The 21,258-nt window shown below is 43.0% G+C and overlaps 1 protein-coding gene across 1 annotated transcript in view; it reads left to right on the top strand.

Annotated features, from left to right (window-relative positions):
• sphkap (SPHK1 interactor, AKAP domain containing) overlaps positions 1-21,258 on the top strand; it is a 58,915-nt gene that overhangs the window by 36,385 nt on the left and 1,272 nt on the right. Inside the window, exons 4-11 of the mRNA XM_073490266.1 lie at positions 7,956-8,015; positions 8,399-8,539; positions 9,290-9,545; positions 12,609-15,978; positions 17,504-17,665; positions 18,659-18,742; positions 20,072-20,121; positions 20,591-20,763. Coding sequence (XP_073346367.1) covers positions 7,956-8,015; positions 8,399-8,539; positions 9,290-9,545; positions 12,609-15,978; positions 17,504-17,665; positions 18,659-18,742; positions 20,072-20,121; positions 20,591-20,763 — 4,296 coding nt within the window. The remainder of the gene's footprint in view (positions 1-7,955; positions 8,016-8,398; positions 8,540-9,289; positions 9,546-12,608; positions 15,979-17,503; positions 17,666-18,658; positions 18,743-20,071; positions 20,122-20,590; positions 20,764-21,258) is intronic.

Here is a 21,258-nt window from a genome sequence, read left to right on the forward strand (position 1 = left end):
TATTAACAGGGCAGCTTTAGCAAATCATAAAGCTTGGATACGATCAGCCTTGTGGAGTAACAGAATACATGGAACAGTGTTACGTAATTAGGTTACAATCAGGTGACTGTATTCCGTGGGTTAGGGTTAGTGTTAGGGTTAGTAATCAGACTACCGATATATTTTGTAAAAATGGGGAAGACTGTCATGATAGGAATGTGAAACCGGGCTGACAACTCTCACACATTGACTGTGAGACTCACAAACCCAATTAACGCTTTAACGAGTGCTCACGCCACACATCCGTTTTCTCACAGCGAAAAAACTAATATAATTAGTAACGGCACAGAAAGGATTTGCCATTTTTTTCTCTTTAAAGCAGAAAAAAATCAATAAAGTTCAAGTTGTTTATTTTGGTTTTGTAATTTTATAATCAAGTTACATTATTTTAACATTGTGATACGTGGATTAGGTTACTGACTACGTTATTGGTAAAGTATCCCTCAACCCTGTATACAATACAGCTCAGGTGAGGAGAAAATACTGTATATGTTGGTTTTTGTTTTTGTTTGGAGCTACAACTATGGAGATGTGTAATTTAATGGATCACAGCGAGAACAGATCCACAAATTAAAAAAAATGCATTCTAAAGCATGACTCACATAAGGTGATGATTCAGAGCTGCTAGCTCATTGTTAGCCTAGTGTGGATGCAGCAGAGACTTTGGAGAGTGGCAGAGTAAGGTATATCAAAGAATGGTAGCAAAGTTTAAAACTTGACACGGACACTTTAACTATGATCAACACAACAGTAAATAAATGCTGCTTTTATCAGTTGTATGCTTTAAATTCTGTCCATACTCTACTGTCCACCCTGCTGATGGTTGAGCACTGTAATTTTTGGGTGGAGGGTCTTTACGTTACACATTTTGTTCCAGATTTAGCATATTAAAGTGACTGTACATGTGAATAACTATCACAGAAAAGTCACTTTAGTGTTTGGCTACTCTTTAAGCAAAGACCGTATTATTTCATTTGCACTTTCCTTTGATTATAAAACAGAAAATATTCTGATGAGCACCGAACACTTAGCATTAAAACCTTGTGAAAAACACTGTGATGAAAACACGTCTTAGCACTTCTCCAAATGTGCAAACAACACATTAAAATTTATGCTTTTCAAAAGACACAGAAGCTACTCTGTCGTCATCTCTGTCATAATCTGCTCTTAGCATTTTCCTCATAGTCCTCTTCACCAGAACCTATTAACATGTTTCTCTCCATATTTACTGATAAACTTTTGATCCTTTGGGAAAACATATACATTTGTCGACCCAGGGCAGAACGTATACGCTCCCCAGAGATACTATACATGCCCTGTTTTTAACATTTCCCATAACAAATCCATACTATTCAGAACCAGGACAGCAACGTCTTCTTGATGTTCTCTTTAGCCCGGGGCGCCAAGCTGTGCAACGCGCAGCCAAACACTAATTGTGTGTGTGTGTGTCATACTGCATATATCCTGTTTCTTTCAGCAGTAGAGAGGCGTAGCCATTGATCGAGAACACAGTGTCTTCACATCAGCATTCGAGGATGGAGCATCCTATAATTTTTTACTTCTAGCAGTGAAATACTTGAAGCAACTTGCAACATAAAAACGAAGCAGCTCGGTCAACGCTGGACAACATCAATGTGTGCCATGTGGAATTTTATTATATCATGCTTGGTGAACAGCTGATGTTATGCGTAATTACATTTCTGAGCACAAACTAAGGCTGTTCATAGTCACCAGCATGTGAGATCAGCATGCCTGTCTGGTCTCCACACAAGCACTGTGTAGCTTGTGGGTCACATCACCAAATTAATATGGCAGAGTCACTGAGCCTTAATGTTGTTTCCCCCAAAATTTCATTTGAATTAATTTAACGTAAAATGGATTATAATTAAATTTGCCGGCCACTGAGATAAGTCAAAGAGCTTCACAATAGAGGGAGCTATGTTTACTTTTGTCACCTCAGAGTGAAAATGAACCCGGTAGATTTTCCATGCAGGGGAATGGCAGTGTACCTAAAAGATGTGTTCAAATAGTCATGATTTGTTTTCATGCTTTTGGAAAAAAGCACCTGATTGATTAAAGACCAATTATGAAGTATAAATCTTCTGTGTTTCAAGTCAAGAAAAGAGCAAAAAAAGAGCCACAGTTAGAGAAAAAAAAGGAGACAGAAGGGCGAGAGCAGCAGCTGTGTGTGGGAGGATCAGAGTAGTGAGGGGAGAAGGAGGGAAGCTGAGGAGGAGTGAAGCTTTGATGGACAAAGGAGACTGAAATATTTGTAATGGCTTGCTGTATCGACCACGTCTGTGCACATAATACCGTATTCAAACTGTGGCATAAGCTCCATTTGTAGGTGTGTAACAGAGGAATCTGCCTGCTTGACAGTTTTGTATGTCCAAGGCCAAATTGAATTTTTTGCATAAATAAGTTTGGACAATTGGACCGTTGTGTGTGTGTGTTGTGTCTCTCTCTGTGTGTGTATGTGTGTGTCTGCATTGTTATGGTATCAGACACACACACTGTGCCAGCAACAATAACCGAACTTGCTGTAGCTGAGTTTTACTGATGGCTATTGCAGAAAAGTGACATAATGCTTCCTGAAGTGAAACGGCTGAATACTGACTTTCAGTTTTTTAAGGTAATCCAACATCAACAGTGTTAGATTACAGAGTCCATAAATATTGGATGATTTTACAATTTACGGTGAGCAGTTGGCTTTGAAGCTGCTCCTGTGAGTGTTATTATTATTGTCCAGTTTGGCCCTCATGCTCCATCAGCACAGGTGGTCAGAGTCACCCTGAGCTTCACATTGGTTGGCTGGGTTGATGTCACAGCTGTAGATTTACGTGGGGTTGAGCACCTAGTGGAGTGAAAAAATGCGGAGAGACATCCAGAGCTCTGCTGCAACCTAGATGCGTGGTTCTACAGAAAATTGCACAGGCTGTTTGTTCAAACACCGTAAAGTGATATATTTGTTATGCTTTCAGGAACAAAGCAGGAAGTGCTGCAGTGAGGACATATGGTTAGATGGATGCAATGAGTACAGAGGTCGTGCTTTGTGTCGTTTTTCTTTTTCCTCGACCAAACTCTTTCCCTTACCTTAAGGGAAAATCAGATGTCAGAGCAGTCGGTGCTGTGGTAGTCAGACAGTGCACATTCTACTCTTCTGCTAGATGCTAAAATTTAGCTTGCACTTGTTTCTTCAGTCTTACCAGCCCCACCTTTTAGTAATATTTTTTGTTGAAAACAACTAAAATCAACAAAATTGATTTAAAAAATGTGATGAAATAACAATGTTGACATTATGATGTCTATGTATTATGATAAATGATATCTACTGAAGCTAACAAGCTAGCCAACTAACGTCCTGGTCCAAAGCTCCTGTGTTAGTGGTTTAAGCACCAATACTCCCCTGGTGGTTTAAGTTCCCAGTCCAGACCACTAGCTGCATGGCTAACTGAGCTAACTAGCTAACTGCAGCTACAGTTGGCAGCAATTAGTACTTACTCTGGTTATATGCTGCTTTGAGTATTAATTTAACATATGGCTAATTCTTACATATTGCACCTTTAACAGTGGATCACATAATTACTTTTATGTGAAAGTGGTCGCTTGAAGTCATGAACACATGACTCTGCAGTTCCCCTTAGCTTTACAAAGTTTTTTTTTAAACATCTTTTAGGTCCTTGTTTTTGCTTTTCGCCACTATACTGTTTTGGTTCACTGTCACCGCACTCATAGCATCATTACGAACAGTAGCAATGAAGTGTTTTGGTGATAAAGCTCTAAAAATTGACCACATGCTACCTGCTCAGCACCAGAGAGCTAAGACAAAAAATCCATTATTACAAGTTTAAGGTGAAGTTTTAGTTGATGAAAGAAGAAAATCAGTCATGTATCCTGCTGCGCACCTCTCCTACCAGAGTAATGACTGACTATCTATCTCATCTGGAGCACTATTCAAGTCCTTGAGTGTATCAGTAGCTTCCATGCTGTCAATATTATCCACACATCAGCTATCACTTTCACCCTCTCTGTCTCTGTGTTTCTTTCCCTCTCTGCCTCTTTATATCCCCCAACTGTTGTTTATGTGGTCAGCCTTTCAGAGACAGGCTGACGCAAGTCAGTGTCGTCTAGTATGTCTGTGAAAAACTGATAGAATCGGAGCGTGTCCCTGGGCTCGTCTCACACATGAACACGGGGTGACTGGATGGTCCCCTGCTTCCCAAAATTTGGAGCAACTGCCTCTTGGCTGTCACCATCTGATGGGGTTAAATTGCTTTAACCCTTCTCAAGGACAAAACTGTAGCCTCGCTTTTCCTCAAAGTGTGTGTTATCTGCAGGCCATGTGTTAGCAGGCGGGGGAAGGTGTTGTTGCTGCTTTTCTGGGATGATTTCCAATATCGGTGGATGTGGATACTGCCGAGGTGCTCCTGAGCAACGGCACCAAACCTCTTATTTACCACTTAGATAAAAGGGCATATATCTCCATGCAAATTATCTGCAACAGAAACAATAGCGTGTAAATACTCGCAGAATGAGTAAAAACAGATTTTAAAGGCCATATTTGTGTCAAAATGAGGCTATTGTCTTCAGTAAATGCTGAAGGATGATCTCAGGTCCTCTGTGTGTGTCGTTGACATTTAACAGCTTTCCTGACAAAAAGCTCCTCATCACTCCTCGCTAAACTGATCTAACAGCAGACAAGCAGATGAACAAACTCTTTGTACTCGTCAGTGTGAGCAGATTGCCGCTATTTTGAGCAAAAGATAACAAAGGAGCGAGCCTGTTGGTATTCTGAAAAATGTTATAGATGACACACGCAGTCCATGAAGGGCAGAGGAGAGAAAACGCACGCACACACACACACACACACACACACACACACACATACAGTTTCATCAGGGCAAGTAAGGAAAACTTTTCAAATATTCTGTCATCGTCAGCTGTCATTCAGTTCACATTTTTTATACATGACTGACTCCATTTTAATGCGGCAATTTTCATCACATTAGACTTAGTGGTTTGAAAATGTTATGTTTGACTGGAGGATGCCAGATTGGAGGTGAGGGGAGAAAATGCCCTGTTTTGAATGTGCCGCATTAACGCTTCAGCTGAAGGACATTTTGGCTCATCCGATCTGTCTTTGCAGACAGCTTTTGTTGTTTTCCGGCAATGTTCCCTCTTAGCGTTTACAATGATGAAGCAAACCCATATTGGCGTCTGCAGCCTTATTCATTAAGCATATATAAACTCATCAGTATATTGACCTAGTTACTGCAGCAGCTTTTGCTTCACTTGACATCATTTCGATTATGATGTGATCATTTTGCTGGCTTCTACACCCTGACATGACTTTCTGGGAATACATCTCGTTGAATGCAACACAGATACATGAAAAGAAGATAATAAAAAACATGGAAAATATATACTATCTCAAAGCGCTGAGGCTGGTGAGACACGTAGTAGAATGAATCGTGCACCTCTCGTAGTTCAAGGGAAATTATTCCAAACCGTGATGTGTGTCAAGATGTGATTATTTGAAACTATATATATTTTTTGCCGGTCTAGAGAAGAGAGACAGGAGGGAATATAGTAGCAGGCAAGGCAGAGCGAAGCGGATATAAAGAAGGCAGAGGTAAAAAGAGAGCCAGCAGGATCCCAGCTGTGCGTGTTTTGCATTGAAAAGATCGAGACTGCCTCGGTGAGTCACATTACAACAAGGTTTGATTAGTAATGACAAACGCAGTCACATTTAGAAGTCAGACATGTATAGAAATGTATGTGTTCGTGACTGACACACAGGCACTGTCACTTCCCCCTAAAAGCACCACACAGTGCCCCGCATACACAAATTCTGTTGGTGACGTGCTTTATCCATTTAGCCACACACGACTAGCTTGGCCATGCCAACTTAGATCAGAGGCTGTGTGCTGTAGAACCAAACAGCAGCCGGCGGACAGTCCCAGACTCCCAGCACTGACATGAGGACTCCATCACAGACCATTAAACCTGCAGCTAGAGGCGAAGGTGGGTGAGAAGGGAAGAGAAGGAGGAGGAGGCAGGGAGGGTGACAGAGGCACAGTGAAGGAGTGAAAACAGAGGAAGAGAAAAGCGGAAAAAGAGAGATGGAGATGGAAAGAAAATCATCACCTGCTGCCAACAGCCCCTGACAGGCAAGAGTCTTCTTAGGAAGGGTTCAGCCAACGAGAGACTGTGCCTTAGAGAAGTTCATCAAACAGCATAGTGTAGTTTAGTTTAAGATCCCCCACACATGTATTACCACATACAAAACATTCTCTAATGTGTGTCTGACATTGTTTTTAACAAAAAATATATATATATGATTATCAAATTAAAATCCTTAAAAATGGCACCCACTCCTTCATCAGACCAACAAAATCACAGTATAGTATACAGATTACAATGATAATATATAAAATATATGTGAAGAGTGTGGATCTTTACTGTTAGGTCCGTTCTCAGTGAGTGTGCACTGGAGGCTTAAAGTTTCCACATCACACTGTGTATGTATATGCTGAACCCTGGACCAGGATTGGCTTCCAAACAGTTTGTGATGTCACAAATCATGTTCGTAGGCCCGCCCCTTAAAATCTGATTTTCAAAGAATATTTACAGTTTCAGCAATGGGGGTTAAAATTCCTCACATACAAAAACAAATAATACACTGTAATCTAAACTACTTATACACCTTCCATGACCTAAAATGGAGCAGGGGTACTCAAATACGGCCGATGACAGTTCACTAAACATGAATAAAACTAAGTTCATAATGTTCCATCATTTCTTCTCTTCAAATAGTTTTATTTATTTATTTTATTCAATATTATTACCAATTTCCCCTGGTGGATCAATGAAGCATTTCTGATTCTGGTTCTGATTTGAACAATATTTTAAGAAAAATTCATTCACACATTTCAGTCACCGATCCTCAAGGTCTTCCTTCAGGCTCGGCTTTCAAGATCCTCACATTTCGCCTCCAACTGTTTCTGCACTTTGCAGAGCAACACATGAAATCCTCAGTTCTGCTCGTCTACTTGTAGTTAATAGGTTTTTCAATGTTCCAACGTTCACTGAAGTTGATTTGGAGTTCTCTCAATAATTCAGCAATCCATTACCTGACACATCTGTCGTTCTCTCATCAGGTTGATTGTTTGTGCCAGGCTCCACTTGTTTGGTAGAGTGAGTTTGCTTCTGCTTTGACATTTTTTTCTTTGTCACCACTCATAAAAGTTATTTGTGTCGATCGGGATGTTTATTTTAGTTTCACCACAATTAGGCGTGGGTGATATGATGAAAATGCTCTCACTTGGGTGACGTATTGCAAAAAATGCAATGCACATGATAGCTGGTGACATGGCAGATGAAGAGCTTGTGCCAAAAACGAACTATCGTTAATGCAATATTGTGTTGAAATGGTGAAATGGTGATTTCAAGTCTGGCTGTAGTCTACAGAGCATTTCAAAAAATCGAGAAAAACACACAACACAATCGCAATTGACATTTTGGATCGTGACTGCGATTTATTAGATGATGATTGCATTTTAAGAGATCGTATTTTTTGGCCAGATTGCCCACTCCTCACCTCCAGAAACTTGGATAATTCAGTTTGTTTTTTGGAGAGTAACAACTAGTTCACTTGTCAGACAGACATTTGTCTCGTCATACTGCTGGCAGCTACTTTTCAAGTGGTGATTCACTCTGAGGAAAGCTCTCCGTCTGCCTGGTTTGCAGGGTTTGTGAAAAGAAAATGGCAGTGGGAAATACACTAACTTTAACTTTACAACACTCTCACATCTGACCTCTGGGACACTTTGTACTCTACTCCTACTCAGCTTTTGTCGAATAATCTTCACACCGTGATTCTGATGTTTTGTCTTTCTCTTTTTGTCTCCTCTCAGATCTGTTTTGTAAATCTGGACCCTCAGAAAACGGACTGCCGCGATGACAAAATCATCAAGGTGAGCCAAATCCACATGCCACTCTCATTCTTTCCCTCCCGCATGAGCCTCTTTTCTTTCCCACCCACTTTTCATCTCCCAGGAACTCTGTTTATTGTATTTCACATACAAACATAGACTCAGTTGCCATGGATTCAAAATCATTACCCAAAATTAGAGGGTTGATTTGTTTAGATAATATGCAGATTTCGCAACCTCCTGCAGCTGGCGGTGGCACCGGTGGGCGATCAATAATCATTCCACATGGCTCAGGAGTTCTCACAGGAAGGATTTTTATAATTATTTGTCTCTGTGTTGGAACCAAAGAGAAAAAACGTGTTCAGAATTTTGCCTTTCTTTTTTGTAATCTAGCATTGTGTCTATGCTCGCCATGTCTCCTGCAGAAATTGGCATCGGTGTCTCCAGACTTGCCAAAGCTCGTTGAATTACTGACCGTCCACCAGCCGAAGGAAAATGAGATCCTACTGCTCGGTGGCCTTGAAGCCTCAGACACTTGCCAAACTCACCCACACTCTCCATCTCAGGTGAGTGTGCAATGATGTCTTGAAATCCTCGCAAGCACGTTCAGCCTTTGAATTAACTGGCTGGGAGTGCGAGGCAGAGAGTGCAAGCTGTTCTTCTGTACCACAATTTTCTTGTGATTAGATTTGGACCTTTCGTGCGAGGAGAAATCCACAAGAGGAAGTGCATTCATTTTATTAAGTAATTCTCCCCCATTCACTTCAATAAAAACAGTTCCTTGTCTTCTGAGGCAAAGAACTACGTGTAAGACCGAAAACAAATATTTGCATGGAGAGAAAATAACACTTGCTGGTAGTAATGGATGACTTGATGAAAAACATTTTATTTTAGAATATTTTTAAACCTTAATCAGAATAAATAAATAAAAATACACAAACTATACCCCTTTTTGTGCTTTTATTGGTATTTATTTTTAAATGGGATGTTTCCTTACAGCCACTGGCCATCTTATAGACTTTTTTAAGCTCACCAAATACATCATTGTATAAAACCACTGTTAGAATCAATACCTAGCCTGAGGAGTCTGCACAGACAATTAAACTTGCATGAACAGGCCCAGTGAGTTAATAGCGTATTGAATAAAAGAAAAACATGCAGTAGAGCTACACAATAAACTCAGTCTGAAGGTGTAAGATGTTTATAATTATCCATCTCAAAACATGTGACTCAGTGTATGTGTTGTCCACCATCCGTGTGTTCATGCGCGCATAATAGGTATCTGTACTTGTACCATTCAGGGCGGGCATCAGCAGCAGAGAAGTACAGGCGTGTGTCTGGTTCAGTGTTCAGGGCAGAGACGCTCCACCCAGCCCAGCAACATCATCTTTGATATCAACAAGTTCCTCATTGGTCTCCAATGGGGGAAGGAGCGACAGCTTCAGCAGGGCCGAGCAGCAGGCCATCGGGTCGATGATGACACCAATCGTTCCATCTCGTCCATAGAGGAAGACTTCCTGACGGCCTCGGAGCACCTTGGTGATGACAGCGAGGATGATGGCTTCAGAAATGGTGAGCCTCCTTATAGCCACCATAGAGTTTTTGTTTTCAGTTTGTCTGTTTGATGACTTCAGGTCCTTGTAACAGTAATGTTTACATGTTTGGGCCTGCACCAGAAATAAGATGCAACACAGCCAACTCTAAACTGAGTCGATGCAATGTTCATATTTAGACCATCAACAATAAGAAGGTTTTCTGCTGTGAGTGGATCGTGCAGCACTGGCTGTACTGTTGAGTCATGACTGGATCACTGTTGCTTAGGTCTTAGTCCATCAAATGATGATAACAGATAGCAACGTGATAACAAGTGGTGGTCGTCCTACAACACTTCTTATCTCACATAGATTCTGTAGATGTTAAAGGTGCACTATGTAGTTTTTGGAATTCAGTTTTAATCAGAAGAGAAAGATCTTCATTGATTTTTAGGGCCCGAGCAGGGAACCTGCGAGGTCCCTATTGTAATTGCAATGATTATTATTATTTTATTCCTTCGTCCAAAATGATCGCATTTTTCACTGCCTGAATGTGAATGAAAAGTCGATTTTATTTGGCAAAGTCATTAGGCTTGGCGAAAAATTTTATAATCTGTTGTTGTTGTGAATGTGCACCACTAGGTGGCGCTATTATCAAGGAAAGTGCGTTTTGGCTAATAACTCCCACATACTTTGTCGCACCTTCGAAAACCTTATATCCACGCGTTCAGTGAATTGTGCTGAATCTCTTGATATAGGCCACGCCCATTTATGCTTTGAGTTTTTTTCACTAGCTCGCGCAATGTCGCAAACCTACTTTTTCGAACTCCTCCCAGGCAATTTCACCGATTTGCACCAAACTTTGCACACAGCATCTGTGGACCCTCCTGACAAAAAGTTATCAAAAGAATTTTGATATTCAAAAAAATAATCAAGTTATTAAAAAACAACTTCCTGCAGATTTCGTTCCAACCAGGAAGTGTTGCATATCTCCACATTGGTTTGTCCAAATGACGTGAAACTCAGGATACTACTTGCTCATGAGGCCCAAAGGCTCTGTGCGAAATTGTGGCCGATGACAACTAGGTGGCGCTATTTAAATTGAAGTATTTTATATCTCGACATCGGTTGGTCGGATGAACACAAAACTTGTTACACTCATTGCCACTGCCCTCCTGATGACAGCTGACAAAGGGGTTAGTGATCTGACACTAGGTGGCGCTCTGGTGGCAGTTTCATTTTATATTTGGCACTGTGCCCACACCATAACACTTATGGATATGAAATTCATAGGGGTGGTATAGACTGGCCCCTGTAACTCACACACCAAAAATGACCAGCAGGTGGCGCTATCATCAACACAAACCATTTTTGCCTAATAACTCCCACATACTTTGTCGCACATTCAAAAACCTTATATCCACACGTTCAGTGAATTTTGCTGAATCTCCTGATATAGGCCACGCCCATTTGCGCCTAGCGTTTTTTTTCGCTAGCTCGCGAAATGTCACAAACCTACTTTTTCGAACTCCTCCCAGGCAATTTCACCGATTTTCACCAAACTTTGCACACAGCATCAGTGGACCCTTCTGACAAAAAGTTATTAAAAGAATTTTGATACGCCAAAGAATACTCAAGTTATTAAATAACAACTTCCTGTGGATTCGGGTCAAAACAGGAAGTGTTGCATATCTCCACATTGGTGTGTCCAAATGACATGAAACTGAGGACACTACTTCCACATGAGCCCCTAAGGCTCTGTGCAAAATCTTGACCCATGACCACTAGGTGGCGCTATTTAAATTGAAGTATTTTATATCTCGACGTCAGTTGGTCGACTTAACACGAAACTTGGTACACTGATTGCCAATGGCCTCCTGAGGATAGCTGACGAAGGTGTTACCGATCTGACACTAGGTGGCGCTCTGGTGGCAGTTTCATTTTATAATTGGCACTGTGCCCACACCATAACACTTATGGATATGAAACTGATTGGGCCGGTATAGACTGGCATCTGTAACTCACACACCAAAAATCACCAGCAGGTGGCGCTATTATCAACACATAACCGCTTTTTGGCTATCAGTTAAGACATGCGCGCACAATAACGGGGCAATGGGTCCGGGTAAGGAGCACGCCTCGACAGCAGCACGGCCCGACCCGCGTGGCCTGCGAGGGCCCGTTCATCGCTGCTTGCAGCTTTAATTTCTTTTTTTATGCCTTAGCAATCTTAACAAACTCTCTTTGTTTTCATGACTGAATAACTGGATAAACAAACTGACCTTTAAAGGACGACACAGTTTCATACTGTTTTACTTTGTTTATATTTGGCGGACCCTGCCACCTTTCTAGCTTCAAACAGTGTTCTGGGGACCTTATTTTCCTCTGAGAACAGCTTGTTTATTCAGTTTTTTTTTTCAGTTTTTATTATTACCTTATAAATATTGTACATTTTTAAATTCTGAGTTTATAATTTCTCCTCCGAAACTACACAGTGCCCCTTTAAATGCCAGCAAAATACTTTCATTGCAAAGTAAGATAGAATGAAATTCTGCGTTGACAGTGTTCAATAATTTGTTGTTACAATAAATATAAAACTGTGAGAACAATAAACTGTTCTCACACTTTTGCTGACATCATACTAAAACTCACTATTTGATATTGTACATTATTTTAGTATGTTTTTTTTCGAGCAGACATCAGATTTAAAAAAACAAATACAGCATACTGAGTAGAATTGAAGCCCATATTTCCCCCTGTGGTTTCAGCAACACTACCTAAGCAATTGTGTGGCAAGCAGTTAAAGATTTCTATAGTGCCTGGGAATGTATAACCCAAGAGAGAAGTATATAATTATTGCAGTTGTGTTACCCTGGTGATAAATGAAATGTGTTTGGTGGAAATTAATCTCTTGATTTTTCTCCAAGGGGAAATTAAATGGGACAAAAAAGACATAAACAAGCTCCAATATTCAGTGAAGGTTAAAACAGGGTAATATCCTGCTCTTGCTGTGACACTTTGTAAACTGATGGAGCTGCCTTCTAATCAGTCTGGACATTTTCATTCCCTGTCTTTTTCTCTGTTTTTCCCCGTCTCTTCACAGAACCAGAGAGTGGTGACCTGGCAGAGAGCTTGGTAGAGGTTGCACAGAAACACTGTGTCAGACTTGCATGTCAGAGGGGACAGCTGGCCCATCACCAGAACAGGGAGGATGCTGAGGTGAAAAGAGAAGGTCAACGGCGAGCAAGCCTCCACACAAAGGAATCAGCTGGTCACTACGCCACCAATCTGGCCGAGTCAGTACTGCAGGATGCCTTCATACGCCTCTCTCAAGATGAAACCTCCTTTGTCTCTGAAGCGGCTGTCAGTGTGTCGCTCTCTAGTCGTCCTTCCAACTCCACTGGTCCTTCAAAGACCAGACAGCCTTCCCAACAGCGCACCTGCTCTTTTGAACTCCCCAAGATTGTTATAGTTCAAAGCCCAGATAGTTCTGACGGGGCTGTAGAATGGCCAGAGACCCAGGTGTCTCATGTGCCTGACCAGGATATCACTGCCAAAGCCAGAGAGGTGCCAGATAATGGGACACAGGCACACATTCAGCACCACAATGGAGGACACCCATCCAAACATGTAGAGGTGGCTTTGGCCTGTGCTGCCAATGTCATTGGCACTATTACTACCCCACAGCTGACAGAGCAGCTCGCCATGGAATCAGCTTCAGAGGAAGAAACAGAGGAGGAGCTGCAGGAACCAGAGGGGAGAGGTGACTACTCTTTCTCCTCAGCCATGTGCAGTATGGCTCAGGTAGCTGGTGCCGTAGCAGCTGTGGAGCTAACGGAGGAGTCAGGAGTGTGCGGCGATTCTGATGCAGATGTAGTCTACACAGCATCTCGTGGTCTGATGACTGCTGCCGAGGCCTCTACAGCCTTCACGCTGCATTGCAGTGTGGCAGAGGGTACCAGCGTTGAAACGTTTCGTGCCAACATTGCCGAGGTCCTACACAGGGAAGCAGCTGAGGTGCTGACTCAGCCACAAGGCTACAAGAGTGTAGCCCACCTACTGGAGGCCACGCATAATAAGATAGTAGATGGCATTACTTGTCCAAAAAAATCCTACATGGATGAAAGTGAGGTGGATGATTTAATAAATGAGGTGGCGGACAGCCTGTTCAAGCATGCTTTAGAGAAAGCAAAAAAGAAAAAAGAACTGGCAGGCACTGGGAAAGATGCGCCAAACCTCCAGGTTTTTCTGCAGGACAGTGTAAACAATCTGCTGTTTGATATCCTTTGCCTGACACAGAAGAAAATCAGTCACACCATTGGATGTGACCAAGGGTCATTTGAGACGCAAGAGGGTGATACCTGTGCTAGGGAGCCTACTAAGGCCAACGAGAGCAAGGATCCATTAAGTCAATTACAGTGCTCAGTTGGCCATAGCCAGTCCACTAATAGTGAGAACCACAGCAGCATGCTACACTGCACAGATAAACTCGCTGGGCTAAAGGAGAAATATGTGCTTGAGGAAAGTGATCGCATAGAATCACACGGCAAAGAGCAACAGCAGCCGTCATCATGCAGACAAAGTCAGTATAAATCCACCTCCCTGCTTGCCAAGGACTTCTCAGACTACCAGCAGATCCAGCAGAGCACAGGTGCCATCAGAGAACCTTGGAGTGAAATCCCCATTCATAGCACAGAGAAGAGAGGACGGCTAGTGACAGGCAGTGACAGCAGACAGGCCTCTCTAACACCCCAGTCCTCCCTTAACTCTTGCAGGTCTCTGCAATTTTTGAGTATGGACTCTGAGTCAAGGACACCTATTACATGCTATGCTGATGATTTGGCTGCTACAGTGGTGTCTATGGCCACAGAGCTAGCAGCTATCTGCCTAGAGAACTCCACGGGGAAACAACCTTGGTTCTGTGCTCTAAAAGGGATGCCCACTGAAGGGCCAGAAGCCTACTTAATCCCTGCATGCCGCACAGTTCTCAGGAGGAAGGAGGTTCAGGGCAGCAATGCTGCCTCCAAGAAACATCGAGCACCCCGCCTCAGTGAGATCAAGAGGAAAACAGAGGAGCAACCAGAGCTGATGGAGCGACTGGTGAACCGCGTGGTGGACGAATCAGTCAACCTTGATGAACCACAGGACCCGTTTGCCCTCTTTGCCTCTGAAGTCACAGCCAGGATCATGAATTGTCCAGAGCTTAATGTGACGGATACCTCCAAAACAGGCCAGACACGCAGCAGGTTGCAGTGTGAGAGGTGGAGCCGTGGGAAGGCATCTAGTTATGAGAGCATTCCAGAAGAAGATGCAGACCCCTCAGGCACGCCCAATACCCTGGGCCTTGGCAGTCGGCTAGGTCAGAACCTCAGCCGTGGTAGCTCGATCTCTAAGCAATCGAGCTGTGAGAGCATCACAGACGAGTTCTCACGGTTCATGGTAAACCAGATGGAGACTGAGGGCAGGGGCTTTGACCTTCTGCTTGACTATTACGCGGGGAAAAATGCCAGCAGCATTTTGGCTGCAGCTGTGCAACAGGCTGCAACAAAGAAAAATGGTCATCTTAATGTCAGGACCTCATCCTGCCTGTCCAAACAGTCTAGCACAGAGAGCATCACAGAGGAGTTCTACAGGTTTATGCTTCGAGACATGGATAAGGAAAACAAAGATTATGGTATTGCCAAGACTAAAGAGTGGAGTAACAGCCTGTTTCCCCCTTCTCCGAGAACACCGTTCTGTATACGACAGTCCTCTGTCCCAGACCGCCGCTCCTCAGATTCGAGACTGACTGTCAACTCACCCATTAAAGCCAACTCTTTTGACGGATTTGCTCGCAATGTGCATGGAGACACGCTGAATATCTTCCCAACCAACTCAGTATCAGCCACAGTATCAGGACTGTGTAAGTCAGACTCCTGCCTCTATCAAAGGGGTAAAACGGACCAGATTACTGATATGCTGATTCATGAGACCTGGTCAAGCTCCATTGAGTCCTTGATGAGAAAGAACAAGATCATTGCAGATCCAGAGGACAGTATTGAGCTGGAGGCTGCAGGAGACTCCCAGCCCCATGTGCAGCAGTTTGCCAATCGCCTGGCAGCTGACATTGTAGATATTGGCAAGTCTGCACTGGGAGGCCAACAAGAGGTAGCTGGGGGCACATCCGGGTGGCACTCTCAGCCACACATGCCTGTTGGTGAAAGAAGGAGGGGGTTCAAACAGTCTCATCTAAGTTGTGGTCGGAGTAGGTCAAGCCAGGAACATACTGGTACTGGAGTAGGGTCCGGGACTAGTGACAGCAGTGCACCCCGTGTGAGGGGCCCCAGAGATGTGCCACTGATCCACATTGAGGGAGATCAGAAGGATGAAGAGACTCTTTCAAACCCTGAAAGAACAGGAGGAGGACCTCAGGAAACACCACCAGATATGTCAGCTACCAAGCGTACAGAGAGAGCTACAGCCAACAGCAGCAGGTATTACACTGCTCACAGTCTTCTGTGTGAGAGTCAGACCCATCCTGCAGGCAGAGAGATTGTTGTAGCCCAGCAGCAGAATCATGATACTGTAGATGTGAAAAGTAGAGATTAATCCGTCTGACAAGAGTGAGAAATGAAAAATCTCATGTTTTTTTTTCAAGGTAAAATTAAAAGTCGTCAAAGAACAACAAATGAAATCCAGGCCCCACAACTGTCCAAGCATAGCAAACCTATTTTGAGAGTTTTGATCAAAGAGTAGCAGGCACACCAAGGGCCTATTCACTGGGAAAACCAATCTATTTTGGCTGTGTGTGAGGTTTGACAAACCTTTTGCTAGGCTGTGAGTCACACTGTCTGGGTGATGTACTGTGTGTGCAGAAAGCTTTTAGTGGCTTCATCTTTTATCCACTGTGAGGGTATTCGACTCACCTTGATCAGTACAAGTTGCACTCATACTTGGCTAAAACACTAAAACCATGAGACATTCATAGGTATTTAGATTCAATTGACACCAAAGCTTGCTTGAGAAAAGACGAAGTCAATTTAGTTGCAATAAGGGTATTTAGTCCTGATTGTTACACTATTAGACACGGGGAGTCTTCCATGTCTTATTCAAACCAGACTTGACATTTCAGTCAGACAAGGACTCAGCAAGGTGGCAAGATTCACTCCAATTCAGAGTGTCTGAGTGGCCTTTCAGAGAAGTCAGCAGAGCATAGACTCTCCCAGAAGACATTTGAGTGGATATTCTGGGGGTAATGAAGACTGCAGCAGTTCATAGTGTGTCTTAGTGTGGAAGCAAATGAACCGTCTGAAAATGCATAAGTGGAAAAAGCTGCTAATGTGCAAGAGAGGTGTATAGAGGAAAGTGAACATATTACATCCAAACATGGGGAAACGATTGTGATCTGCTGGTCTTTTTAATGTGAAATGCAGATCCCTAAAATAAGACTTGTTCAATAGTGACTGAGCGGAAAAAAGCTGAAAGGGCTCAAAGGCCACAGGAGAGTCACAAGACACGCTCCTTTTCTCTTGACAATACATGTAATCCTGGAACAAGTGGAGTGCATCTGTTTGTCCCTTGTGTAAGAGAGGAACTCAATCACTCGCCTAGTCAATAAAACATGATTTCCCTGTGGAATTGTCGAGGATGGCAGCCCTCAATCATCTGATTATGACTTAACTTAATCAGCTTCCTGAAAAACGCTAAAAATCCAGCTGTGCCCCTGAGGAATGCAGTTTGCTGATGCATTAAAGAGATTGAATTGAATTAGCTTTCTTTTTATGTGGTGCATAGTTACTTTAAGTTTCAAAGGCTTGTCATTTGTATGAATTAATTCATGTAGATTTACAATTTTTAGAGTGTTAACTATTCCGACTCTACCTGTTAAATACATTGTAGCTTCAGTAAAATCCAATGTTGCATAGTGAATAGAGGGACATGGGAACAACTCATTGCAGCAGACATTGTGCACATCTGGTCGACGGTCATTCCCACCATCTTGCGGTTTGCTCTCCCCAGCAGTGAGAGGGACAGGCCAGCTGCGGCGGCGGCTGCAGTAGTGAAGAGGGACAAGCGTTCTATGAGTGCTAGCAGTGAAGAGAGCATGGGGAGCTGGTCCCATATAACCCCCGAGGATGACCCCCACGAGGAGACCAGTAGTTTTATCCAGCTGAGCGAGGGGTCAGTAACTGTTGCTCCTTGATACTGCTCCAAACGCTGCTACTCCCACCCTCACCCCCACTCCCATTGGCCCATTGCTACTGACACTTGTGCTCGCCTGTGCCAATGCCAATTTACTCCCCGCTGCTGCAATCTCCACGCCTGATAAGGCAGTATATGGCAGAGAGCTCATTCCACAAAGCCCTCTCCATGGCTCGCATATGGGGCTAGACCCTGCCTGCACCCCACGCACAGCTACCCTAGTAGTAGGCTGCAGTGGTGCAGTGTGACCTCTCACATCAAAGGCCTCTAGTTCAGAACATTTGCTACACCATTCCCTGCTTCATCAAATTCTCATTCCTTTTAGCCAAGCATACCAACTTTTTCAACTTTTACCAAAAAGCCTGGAGTCACTTCTCTGTACTTTCTAGTTGAAATAAATTTAACAGTAGAAATTGACCTGCTTTCAACAATTTATATGCTGTGACACCAAAGTAAGCATTATAAACTGCATATTTAATGGCATTTACTTCTAAAGACACATTTAATAGAGACGTAAGGGTGTGTTCAGTGTGGCAACAATATAGGATACATGCTTTTTGCTTAATCAGCTGCAAGAGTAGTTTACCGCACCACCACAACACTCGCTGCTCCTTGCAACCTCTCCATCTACCTGCTTACTTTAACTCCACCTCATGCCTCGATCCATGTTGTGACACAAGGGCACGGCTGCCAGCCCTGCCTGTCCACCCTACCCGCCTAGACTACCTCCAAATCTCCTCATCCTCATATTCAGACAGGCTTGCTGCTGGACGAAAATCACCAGCTCTCCCACCTTGAGCGTCCGATCCCGCTGCAGCAGCTGCTATTTATATGTTAATCACTAGATAATGAACAACATGACCTGCATCGCTGCGCCTGGTTATTGTTCTCTTCACAAGTCAGCGATCATGTCGGATGTCTTGAGACAACAAGCGGATGATGCTATCTTTTGTTTTTTTTATTGGTTAACAGGAACGGGACCAGCAGCGCATCCAGCCTGGGCATGGCAGACTTGGATGCTTTCTCTGACGTGCCCACTCAGAGCACAGTAATCAGGTAACTGTCAGTGTCACAGGCCGGGATCTGAAATATTTCTCATTAATGTGTCACTCTGATGCTGATAATGACATTTTTTTCCCTAATATATAAGAAAGTCTGAAGATGGTATATTACTTTTTCTCATTTTCTCACCCAGAGCGCAGCAATCAGGTGACTGTGACAGGCTGCCGGACGAACACTCACGCACATGACAGATTATAGCTAATTACATATTCTATTGTCACTCTGGCATGGATAAAAATATTCGAGACATAAAAGCCTCTCCAGCCTGCAGCACTTCTTCTCTACTATTCTATATTGTTATGCATCTCAACTGTAAAGTTTAAAAACACATTCAGATGAAAAGCTGTTTCCCATCAGTGCGATGCGAAAATGCGATGCAGCAACATGGAAAATCCACATAAGTTCCCTCTGGACCCCAAATTTGATGCTAATGCTATTGTGGCTAGCCCCTTTCCGTGACCAACATATAATGTTAGCAAGTGAATATCAGCTTGATGTGAAAAGGCTTTAACAGTACGTAATATTGCCTATTGTATATACTTACATTTAAGAAAATACACTTATTCACTTGTTAATTAATGAGCTTTAGAGGTGTTGGTAGACGGAGACAGGGTAGCCCTTTCCCCCTGCTTCCAGTCCTTTGGCTGAGCTAAGCTAACCAGCTATTGACGGTAGTTTCATAGTGAATGTACAGACATAAAAGTGGTATCGATTTTCACATCTTGGCAAGAAAGTGAATAAAAATGTCTTACCTGTGGTGCTATTTACCCATCTAGACTGTTTTTGTTGTGAGTTTTTTTTGAGTCGGCTGCAGACATGTCTGCCGTCTCTCGAATATGATGGAGCCAGATGGCACTCGGCTTGTGGTGCTCAAAGCGCCACAAATTTGCAAAACTCACAAGCAAAGTCTCTTTCCAGAATTCATGACCCAGTTACTCAGGATAATCTGCACACCTTGTTGTGAGCAGTTCAATGTAGGAAGTATTTTCTTTACGCCGAACGAAACCCACCAACCGTATCTCCACTCAGAGGGAAGTGTGCATCTACTCATGGACGAGGTCTGTGGATAATCTTGAGTAACTGGGTCATGATTTCCGGAAAGAGACGTTGCTGTTGAGATTTGCAAATGTATTTTCCTGTCTCTTCAAGCACCACAAGCCAAGTGCCACTAGTTCCATGATATTTGAGAGAAGGCAGACATCTCCACAGAGGATTTTTACAAAACTGTATTTTTTGATGTTTGATTCTCGGCTGAACTGTCCCTTTAAACTAAAACTGTATGTTACTGTAACTTTCAATTGTTTTGGGTTTTTTTCCTGACAGTGAGGAGACAGAGAAAGGCCATCTGGCAGGAACCAAGGAGAACGTCTTTGGTAAGTGTAGTGATGGATTCTTATGTCATCTCAATGTTATCAAATCCTTATTCTCCTCCTTTGTCACATCTCTCTACTCACCAAGAGCTCTTCAGTAACTCGAGGTGCAGTATGTGCTGTGTCTGAGTGATTAATCCCTCAGATGGATGTCCTTTTAATAGAATTCTCCTCTCTGAAATAAGGATGGTCATAAATAAATGAAAAGGGCCCATTGTTCCAGAAGTGTATCGACACAAAGTTCATCTTTGTTTAATGACTTACACTTCAACAAAGATTATCTCAAAGCAAAGCTGAGCCCAGGATATTTCTATTTTATGAAGCTGAACATATTGTATGCTTGCATGAAAAGGTTTGCCCCACAGACCTACGATGCTTTGATGCTCTTTGAGGACAACATAGTTCAAGGTCTGTAATGTAGGGATGCCCTCCTATCCTACTACAATCTATCCTGTTACCTTTGATTTTTCAGCGAGGACCACAGACGGCAGTAGTGACCTCAGGGTGTTGTTGGTAGTGAACTGCGACCTGGAGCCTGAGTGCGTGGACTCGGAGCTTAGAGTGGCCCTGCAGTGGATTGCTGCCTCCGAGCTGGGCCTTCCTGCTCTTTACTTCAGGAAGTCCAAAGAGAAGAGGGTTGCAAAGGTGGGCTATCAAACCAAAAACATAACAGCAGGCTTTTTTCACTCAAATGGTTGTTGCTGGTTGTATGGCTTTCTTTTATTATAACTCTGTTGCAGGGCTGTAAACAAGATTTTAGAGATACTGAGGTCCACCCCACACATGCAGAAAAGAATAAATCCTCTATTTATTTATATTTGGTTGGCCTAAAAGTAATACAATTTAAATATGACCAAGTGTGATATCCAACTCGCAATTTTCTTTTGATAAAGGTAATATGTGTCACAACATACAGCACCGTTATAAAGTAAGTATCTTGGTGCTGAAATGATGCCCGGACCTACAGATCAAAGTGCAGGGTTTTTTACGTCCGAGCACAACGCAGTTAATGTAAGCTGTAGCACTGACTTTATGTTACCCCCTCACGCAGCTGTTACCATTATTACAGCTTGCCCATTGACACTGATTACAGACATGTACAGTATAGATTACAATGAAAAGACATTGTTCTAGGCATAT

Source organism: Pagrus major, chromosome 2 (genome assembly GCF_040436345.1).
Source record: "Pagrus major chromosome 2, Pma_NU_1.0".
Taxonomy (NCBI): Eukaryota; Metazoa; Chordata; class Actinopteri; order Spariformes; family Sparidae; genus Pagrus; species Pagrus major.